Genomic DNA, 7,981 nt, shown 5'->3' with positions numbered 1-7,981 from the left:
TCACGTTGTTACATGGTTGGGTTTTTTTGCCCTCCACACGCCTATATAGCCCACGACAGCCAAATAATAATGAATCATTTCATAAATAATGGCTTTAGGGGCTTATCGGGAATGAAGAGGCCGCCGCCGTGAGCTTATCTCCCTCGGCCACATTGCGGCCTGTGTTCCGCTCCCTCAGCGTGGGGAGCGCGCACTGCATGCTGCGTGGAATAACTCAGTTCCACACACGCGCGCGCACACATACACACGCACACACATATACACAAAACACACACTGGAAGTAGGAAAAAAAAAAACGTCAGACATGGATGACCCACTCACAAAATGGCTCCACTTACACGGTAGCATCAACAACACCACTCCGACGGTAAGTGTTCAGAATGGACATCTCTTCATTTTTTAACATATTAATCGTCATTGGGTTGTGTTTTTTTTTTTATTTTAACGGCACATCTTGTCGGAATTCTGGGAGCTTCAAACGCCATTGTGCTACTCGGTGCTTCGGACTGTGCAGGCTAATAACGGATGCGAGGCCTGAGGAAGATTTAGGAGCAATAAAACACAATTTTTATTGTGTAGAGTTATCTAATTCGGCTTTTTTTAAAACCTATACGATTAATTTCGATGCCCGTTTTTTCCACTACATCTGCCTTCGATAAAGCTGCTCAAAATGACATTAAAAAATATCATGATTGCTATATGCTATTTTTTGCCAACTGGTTTGACCATCAACACATAAAATAAGCGTTACGGAATTGGATAAAGAATAGTGTGATTACATAAGTACCCAATCGTTTTAATATACACGAAGCGATGTTGAAAATAAAAATGTACATGCGCACATAAATGTAATCCTGGCACTATAAATACATTCAATGTATTGTTATTTTATTTGGAAAAGGGCGGTATTTGTCTCATTTTTTCTTAGAAATGTGAAATATTTGCTATTGCAATAATGTTTATTTTAATGCATTGTGTGTTTTCCCTGTTAGCACATTTCACATCGTCGCATGAGTGATGACTAAATCGTCTTATTTTGAACCGGACCTATTGGAATAACATAAAAACGGAAAGAAAATGATGGAAAAAAGGCAACCGGACCTTTGTCCTGGAAGTCCAGATGCAGAGTCCGGTCCTGGAAAGCCTGAGGACTCGATCATCATCACCAGACACATGGAGGAGGAGGAGGATGAGGAGGAGGAGGTGAAGAGGAAGAAGAAGAAGAAGGAGGAGGGGGAGGGAGAGAGGGCAGAGGAGACGGATGACGTCCCCCTGCAGAACTCGACTAACGGGACCGTCATCATCATCAACGGCGTTGCCAAGGAAACTGCCTCTCACGACGACGCCCTTGACCTGAAAAGGGAAGTGCCGGTGATCGAGCTCTCCAGGAGGGACGCTATAAAGGCGCTGGAGCAGAGGGCTGAGAGCCATTTGGTGCCCATCACGGAACTTCGCAGACCTCCACCGCTGCCGCTGCCGCTGCCGCACACACAACGAGACGACGCTCGAATGGTCCAGCTGAGCCCAAACGCGTTTCCTGTCCCGGCCCGGGCCATGCTCTACAACCTGGCGCAGCCTCTCGCCGCCATCAACAGGTAATAAAGACACAAACGGAAACAACAACAAAAAGCCACCATCTTTAGTCAGGAGTCATATTTTATTTCATATTTAGCTGGATTTATGTTTGGTGAATATCGTGCAGATATTGATAATGTATAATGTGCAGAAATGAACATTTTGATAGCCACTGCAGATTGATGATGTAAATGGGCGTATTGCATTGCATGTCCTGTATGTGTGTGTGTGTTCATATCATCCTTAATGGATGTGCACATTATCAGTGTGTGTTCTGCTATGTGCAAAAAAACAACCATATGTGTCTATTTTGCTGCTATCTGACATACTGTAATAACAGTGTGCAAATAATAACATTTTATAATAATAACGCAGACATAGCGTGCATGTGTATGGTGTAACAATGATATTACATACAGTATGTTAGTGGTCTCATGCACCTTGTCTTGTCTTCTCTGACCGCAGTCTCGCAGGGGAGTCTGAGCAGTACAGCATGTACCCCAGCAACAGGGTAAAACGCCGCCCAGCGCCTTATGAGGTTGAACTCGACGAGGGTAGGCGCATTTTAGATCTTTATAAGTATGGTAAGACGCACTTTTGCTGTGTCCTGTTTCTAGCCGCACCTCAGTGTTCCCCTTCCCCATCTTCATTGTCATCCATCCCCCTGACGTGGATCTAAGTTTGCAGAAGATGCTCTGAAATCACACACAAAAAATAATGGTGTGAAATGAATTAAAGGTGGAAGTGGGGTTTTGTGTGAACCACCAGTGCCCACTCACACTGCCATAGCATGCGTGGTAGGAGGATGGGGAGTAGATGGGGGGGTGGTGTGCTGCTTCTACCACTTCCACCTACCTCCATGCCAAGCATTTACTGCAGAGTGGGCTGAGGGATTAAGATAGGCTGGGTGTGTTCCAAGGGCGACAAAAGCCTGGAAGACACCATGGATGGGGGTGTGAAGATATGACGGCACGGGCTGTTTTTTTATATATACTGTACAGTATTTATTGTGCACATAAATAAAATCATCACCAGGACACAGCATAGAGTAGTTTTTCAAGTTTGTGAGCATGCATTAAAATACACTTCAAAAGCGATCCCCGCGTTTCCCCAATTTCTTATCCCTTGTGTTCTTAAGGGGAATGTCTGAGGTCACCCAAATGTCTTCTCTGGACGCTGGTCAGCTTCCAATTTGCCGTCATCATAAGACGGGGGGTGTTTATTTACTTCAACCACAAAGAGAGGACTGGGCATGAATTAGACGCCCTGGACAGAGAATTAGATTTATTTATTTCTGAAATATGAAAACTTGTCATACATAACAACTTCATTTTTTACCCTCAATAAGGATTACGGCGCACATGACAAAGTGGAAAGAAAATCTCTTTGACCACATGCTCATTTATAGGCAAGTAAATGCATTTACTGCCATGCCGATGCTGCCAATTCCGATACCGATCATCCATGAGTGAGATTGGCCGATCACGTGCATTAACTGTACATTTTTCAGTGTATTTATGATGACGGGCATTGGTCAGGGGTGCTGTTAGACAATTCCAAGGACCCCTATTTAAAAGAAAAATGGGGCAGTGTTTTTGTGCAAAGCAATTTTTTGCACTATTTGACACAAACCTGAAGTTTATTCGAAGCATGTTATAGAAATACATGGGATGCAAATAGTTATTATTGTATTAAACTCAAGATAACAAAAATTAACAGAGTAAATTCAGTGTCCAGGTTGCAAGGGTGTCTCCAATGTTCACCACCATTAGAGCTGTATTTAAATTTACATTGTAAACTAATTTATTAACTAAGCAGCTCTCCACACAAACAGTGTGGCCATCGTCTCTATGCCATTTGGTGCAATCACATAAAGGCAGAAAATCTGAATTCAACAGTTATAATAAAGAAATACGAAGACTTGAAGCAGGTCGAGTGGTTAGCATGCAGACCTGGGTTCGAATCTCCGCTTTGCATCACTGTGTGGAGTTTTCATGTTCTCCCCGTGCATGCGTGGGTTTTCTCCGGGTACTCCGGTTTCCTCCCACATTCCAAAAACATGCTAGGTTAATTGGCCACTCCAAATTGTCCATAGGTATGAATGTGAGTGTGAATGGTTGTTTGTCTATATGTGCCCTGTGATTGGCTGGCGACCATTCCAGGGTGTACCCCGCCTCTCGCCCGAAGACAGCTGGGATAGGCTCCAGCATACCCCGTAACCCTAGTGAGGATAAAATGGATAGATGGAAGACTTGAAGCAAATATTTTATGAGCAACTCTAAATCACCTGGTGAGATAGGAGACCCCTGTCATAGCATCAGCATCCTACAGCTGGACACAGCTGTGTTTATGTCCATAAAACAACCACATACAATAAATAATTAGTAAAATTACAATAGAAGAGTAAAGTTGTTCCGTGATACTTGAAAAACCCCATGAATGTGATATCCACTTGCTCCAAACTAAGCGCACTGCTTGTTGGTTTTAAAAACAAAATGGTAAAAAGTCATATTTGGATTCCACAGAGCAGAAGTTAGGCGGATACCTCTAACGAGTGATCAAACAAGCTGGCATCGATTGGCGAAGCTCGTCTGAAGGTCAACATTAACGGTGTCGTTTTGCTGGCAACATTATGTAACACAGCTGACAACCAGTCGGTTTTGTGATTGGCTTTGAAAGGTGTTCATCGATGTAAGATGATCACATGTGTTTTTTGGGGCTGATATTGATCTGTGGCCAATTGATCAGCTCATCCCTTGATTTACTAGCAGCAAGGAACATATGGGCCGGCCAGCATTAACGCTGCTAATGCGTTATAGAAAAAAAACTCAAAAAACAATAGAAGTAACACAGATGTGTTTCATTTTACAGCGCATGCAGACGTAGATAAAGCCAAAGGATGCTGACCATTCATAATACCCCAAATATCATCTTGTTGTGTTAATAAGCCACATCAGGAGGTTGCTGACAGGCTCAGTTCTTAATGGCAATGTTTTCTGTCTGACCCAGCACTAATGAAAGACCTTTGCGGTTCTTTGTTTAGTAGACCGCCCAGTAACTATGGGAGAAAGCAGTTAATTGAAAAGAGGCAGAGAATGGATGATTCGTATATACCGAAGTGGAATGAAATGATGTTAGCCACATTGTACCGAACAGTTAGGGCCGAGACACGTGGACCAATTTCTCTTTCGCTGAATGCATCTCATTAAATTAGACGGAGGTTCAACTTTGCACATTTTGCGCTGCCTTATAGGTATGTTATTGCCAGAAATTGTTGGTCGTAAATCTTGCTGATACACCACAGCCATGAGGATCAATTTCCTTATTTGCACGGCTAATGACATGTACCACGGTGCTTTCTTTGAAAATCAATAGGTGGATTTTGATGTTTCGATATGATCATCCATCCATTTTATATACTGCCTGTACTAATAATAGTTGGGAGCCTATCCTAGCCGACTTTGGGGCAACAAATGGGGTACACCACAGACTTGTTAGCAGCCAATCACAGAACGCTGAAGGATAAACAACCATTCACACTCACATCTATGCACAATTCACAGTCTCTAATTAGACTAATATGTATGTTTTTGGAATGTGGGAGGAAGCTGGACTACCTGGTGAAAATCCAGGCAGCATATCTTAAATGTGATTCATATCTAAGAGGCCTGACTCCAATTAAATGTGTTTCTTTCACCATGACCCATTTCCGTATTGTCACTCGAATTGTCATACAGCGTATGTCTAGCTATTATTTATTCCTAATGTAGTTTTTCTTTTTGCTGTCGCTTCTCCTAGCTGGCCAGCCAAAGATCGTCCGCCGTATCTTCACGAACAGCCGTGAGCGTTGGCGGCAGCAGAACGTGAACGGTGCATTTGCAGAGCTTCGTAAACTCATCCCTACTCACCCTCCGGACAAGAAGCTGAGCAAGAACGAAATCCTGCGTCTTGCCATGAAGTACATCAGCTTCCTCTCCAACCTCCTGGAGGACCAGGACGGAGGACGCAATGTTGGCACCACAACTGAGGGGGAAACCGGGATCATCGTCGGGCCCCATGAGGGTGTCCCCCAGGGTGGACCGCGTCAGGACACGGTGGTAGGCTTGGCAAGGGATGACGTGCTGGGGACAATGTCACCTGGTTCGAGCTGCGGAAGCTTGCCCGACGGCGACGGCGAGGGCAGCCCAGAGAGCTTCATGGAAGATCAGGACTCGCCTCCAGCTCCGAGGACTCTACCGGCGTCACGGGGCCCCGCACTACATCTTGCTGCTCGGGATCTGAGGCGCAATGGGCGCCTGCTGGATGGCTCTGGTCGGCGATGATTCTGTCGCCACAACAGCAGGAACGCAACACGTAAGACTCAAAGTGGGACTGAAAAAGGGTGCGAAAGGGTGCATTCGTTGAAAGCGTTGTTACCTTTGAGAGGTGGACCTGTGAGACAACATAGACAACATGGGCCTGACAACCTACTGTACCTTCCTGTCTCCACACTTGACGCCACTGACTGGCTGGAATGATGTGGAGATTCAGTCCAAACAACTTGTAAATTCTGCATGTCTCTTATTTTTGGAGTGTAGATTGAAACATGTCTTTGTTTGGACACAAGAGTAAATGTCAGGGAAGCATAATTGAATGGAGCCCAAATCCCTTGTCTAGATATTTAAAAAATGTAAAAAAATAAAAAATAAAAAACACCAATGTGCAATGAAAGTAAAACCAAACAATAATGACACAATATTGTCCAAAGTGAAGCAAGATGTGTTGACTTTTAACCACTGCTTAAGTGATAATACTATTGGTTACAATAAGGTAAAGCCAATTATTCAACTCAAATTGCCTAAAAATGTAAAATAGCCTGTTCTCATAGAATTTAGAAGGACTTCACGGCATACGACCGGTTGTTTGTGCATGTAGAGTGCACAGGCATCATGATGCTAATGTTAACATTTAATGGGATTTCCTCCCTAAATGCTCCTGAGAACACACTAACACTCACACGGAGTCCTATCATACTTTTGCAGTGGTGTCTTGTAAATAACTTTCTATTTTCCACTGAACAACGTAATGTGGTTTAAGATGTACCTTAGTGTGTGTTTGTTACATTTAGGCCTACTTGCAGAATTGCAGAGAGGAGTCGGGTGAAGAGCGAACGGCCGAGCGTCGTACATCAAATGTTGGTACCATTTACTCCTGTTCCATTTTCAAAAACAGGAAGAGATGATTTCACTGCCTGAAGGTGAATTCATGTGCTTGGGGAGGTACAAGAACATGCAGCGATTGTCGAGGTGTACAAAATATGGGTCACGACATTGACTCATGGAGTCATTTGGACATGAATGTGTGTGTTTTTTTGTAGTTTAGTAAGGTACACAAATAAATCCCTTCATTGCCACATTTAAAATAAACACACACAATCACAGCACGCACACGCACAGTGTTAATATCATAACAACACCAGCAGTCTGACCGAGACAGTTAAATATTGCTCACTGTTGTTTATTCTTTTTTCAGCAGAACTTAGTAACCTATATTGGTACCTTTGGTGACTAGATGGTATTTTATGAATTGCGGTAAAAGGGAAATTGTACGTTTGGTAATGACATATTTGTTGTATGATAGATGTATCTATAAATATATCCAATGTTGAATCCATGGATTTTCTACAAAAACCTCTGAATAAAAGATGCAGACAAAAAAAGCCTTGTTTATGTGATCTCCATCTAGACGTATTAGGATATTATACAAAAAACTGGACATAAATATGTGTATGCAAGGAAAATGCTTGAATATTATTTCTACACCAAACAGAAAATAAACAAGTCCAAAAATTCGAATATGTTTTCTATGTTTCCCTTTGATATACACACAGTAGTATAAAACGGATACAATTGGCACATGTGCTGCTTTTCCACTGCACTCAGATCAGGTCTACATGCCTCCGTTCGAGGAAAACCACGCCGCACGACTGCGTCAGTCAGAACTACACAGGCTAACAAACAACAACAGTATACAAGGAGGCTGTATGTACTTCTCTGTGTTAGCCGTTTATAACTGGACGGATGCTCGTTTAATTGAAGAGAAGAATGAAGGTATCCAGAAAACGGACTACTGCAGCAAAGTGGAGACTGTGGAGTATAATACTGTAGCGTTCTGAGTCAAGGCACACCAACATGGGTTTCAGATACTAGTATAGTATGTGTTTTTGTTAATGTAATTCTAACTTTCGCTGCTCAGATATTCCAATGAATCGACCAATTACTGACCAGTATTGGTTCACCTCACCGATAAGTTATGGGTTCACACTTATACCCTACAAACTACAACCATGATAATAAACTAATGTCAAAATTGAGCATGACATATCAGCCATGTTGAAAGTGGCATTATGCTAGCGCTTTTGCTAAAA

At 42.9% G+C, this 7,981-nt stretch overlaps 1 protein-coding gene across 1 annotated transcript; it reads left to right on the top strand.

The window, feature by feature from the left end:
* The first annotated feature begins 86 nt into the window (after positions 1–86).
* Positions 87–7,392, top strand: tal1 (T-cell acute lymphocytic leukemia 1). Its single transcript, XM_058065663.2, has 4 exons — positions 87–367; positions 993–1,595; positions 2,041–2,129; positions 5,374–7,392. The coding sequence occupies exons 2-4, from the start codon at positions 1,078–1,080 to the stop codon at positions 5,895–5,897; spliced, it is 1,131 nt and encodes a 376-aa protein (XP_057921646.2). The 5' UTR covers positions 87–367; positions 993–1,077; the 3' UTR covers positions 5,898–7,392.
* The last annotated feature ends 589 nt before the right edge of the window (positions 7,393–7,981 follow it).

Source organism: Doryrhamphus excisus, linkage group LG6 (assembly GCF_037039965.1).
Source record: "Doryrhamphus excisus strain RoL-2023G ecotype Guam linkage group LG6, RoL_Dexc_Guam_v1.1, whole genome shotgun sequence".
Classification (NCBI taxonomy): Eukaryota; Metazoa; Chordata; class Actinopteri; order Syngnathiformes; family Syngnathidae; genus Doryrhamphus; species Doryrhamphus excisus.
The sequence above is the reverse complement of the archived record's forward strand: the minus strand, read 5'-3'. Positions and strand labels throughout refer to the sequence as shown.

Excerpts from the sequence above, each read along its gene's own strand:
- tal1 (XM_058065663.2), top strand. The coding sequence starts at position 1,078 with ATGATGGAAAAAAGGCAACCGGACCTTTGTCCTGGAAGTCCAGATGCA. Across the intron at positions 1,596-2,040 it reads CCTCTCGCCGCCATCAACAG|TCTCGCAGGGGAGTCTGAGC; the intron begins GTAATAAAGACA and ends CTCTGACCGCAG. Across the intron at positions 2,130-5,373 it reads TGAGGTTGAACTCGACGAGG|CTGGCCAGCCAAAGATCGTC; the intron begins GTAGGCGCATTT and ends CGCTTCTCCTAG.